Source organism: Austrofundulus limnaeus, unplaced genomic scaffold (genome assembly GCF_001266775.1).
Source record: "Austrofundulus limnaeus strain Quisiro unplaced genomic scaffold, Austrofundulus_limnaeus-1.0 Scaffold579, whole genome shotgun sequence".
NCBI classification, from domain to species: domain Eukaryota; kingdom Metazoa; phylum Chordata; class Actinopteri; order Cyprinodontiformes; family Rivulidae; genus Austrofundulus; species Austrofundulus limnaeus.
The window spans coordinates 199,399-200,682 of NW_013952981.1; the positions used below are offsets into that span (position 1 = coordinate 199,399).

General features: G+C 35.6%; 1 protein-coding gene across 1 annotated transcript in view; it reads left to right on the top strand.

Moving 5' to 3' along the window:
* The window catches only part of LOC106530942 (1-phosphatidylinositol 4,5-bisphosphate phosphodiesterase delta-3-A), a gene marked incomplete at its 5' end in the record, with an annotated part of 43,914 nt that extends 42,633 nt beyond the window's left edge, over positions 1–1,281 (top strand). Inside the window, 1 exon segment of the mRNA XM_014026673.1 lies at positions 703–1,281. Coding sequence (XP_013882127.1) covers positions 703–851 — 149 coding nt within the window.
* Between the last annotated feature and the right edge of the window lie 3 nt (positions 1,282–1,284).

Below are 1,284 nucleotides of genomic sequence, written 5' to 3' on the forward strand. Positions count from 1 at the left end.
TTTTACTTGTACATGCATTTGTGTCTCTTGAATGCTTAAATTGAATTATTTTTAAAATTTTGTCCTACAAGTCTTTTTATTTCTATTCGTTGCATGCTTGTGCTGCTGCAGTTTAGCTTAAAGTTTTGTTTTGTTACAAATAAATGCACAGGTAATGTTTTCCTCCTTGCCTTTGTTTTACACTAAACTTTAAACTTTTAGCTAAACTGAGGCACAAGCATGCAACACATAGAAATAAAGACTTGTTGGACAAAATTATAAAAATAATTAAGTACAAACATTTAAGACACACAAATTCATGTACAAGTAAAAGGAAAAACAATTAATATTTATGAAAAAACAGTAAAATTTAAATTGTGTGTTCAAATATGTAGACTAATTTACTGAAACTAACCTGGAAATATAAATATGAAAGTCAATTAAAATATAAAACAGGAGATAAAGTTCTCCTTTTTTAATTTAATTGATGCATTTTAAGTGTATTTATTAGTGGTTCATATAATTCTGCTTTTATTTATAATTATGTCAGTGTTGGTCCTCCGTACTGCAGAAGCCTGATAATCATCTGTTCATACCAGGTGTGTTGCAGCAGAGAAACAAGTAAAACATGCAGGACTGCGGCCCTCCAGGACCAGGACTGACCATGCCTGGTCTAACTCCGTGTGTGTGTTCCTGACCCTCTGTCCTCCCTGACATCTGCAGGTTATCGTCATGTCCGGCTGCTGAAGCTGGATGGGTCGAGCCTTTCACCTGCCTCTCTTTTCATCAATGTTAAGATCACACCATGTCAGGGCAGCTCGTCTAAATCCTCAGGAGCATCACCTGCCAAGTCTTTAACTAAAAAACCATGATGGCAGCTCCTTCCTGTATCTGCCTCAATCTAGATATAACACCTGGACTGTGAAGCAGCCCCCAACCCTCCATGTGCTCAGGCTGTTAAACAGCAAGTTTGAAATATCAACAGAGACGTTTTTTTAAATGTAGTGAAATGAAAGATTTTATGAATCAGCCAAGATGAACAATGACTGATGGATACTTGAAGACAAAACTCTTTCTTCGTTCACAGCTGCACCCAATGACCAAAGTATTCAAGTGTATTGCAAACACAGAGTATGACTATTCTAGCCTCAGCAAAGACATATCATCTGCAAAAAGGAGTTTTTTAAATTTAGAATTATCTTAGTATGTTTTTTACTTCAGATTTTATTAAACTATTTTAAAAATACCAGGTTCAGAGAAAACGGCCAAGGTGCCGTTTGTAAAGTTACACAGTCAAAAATTACC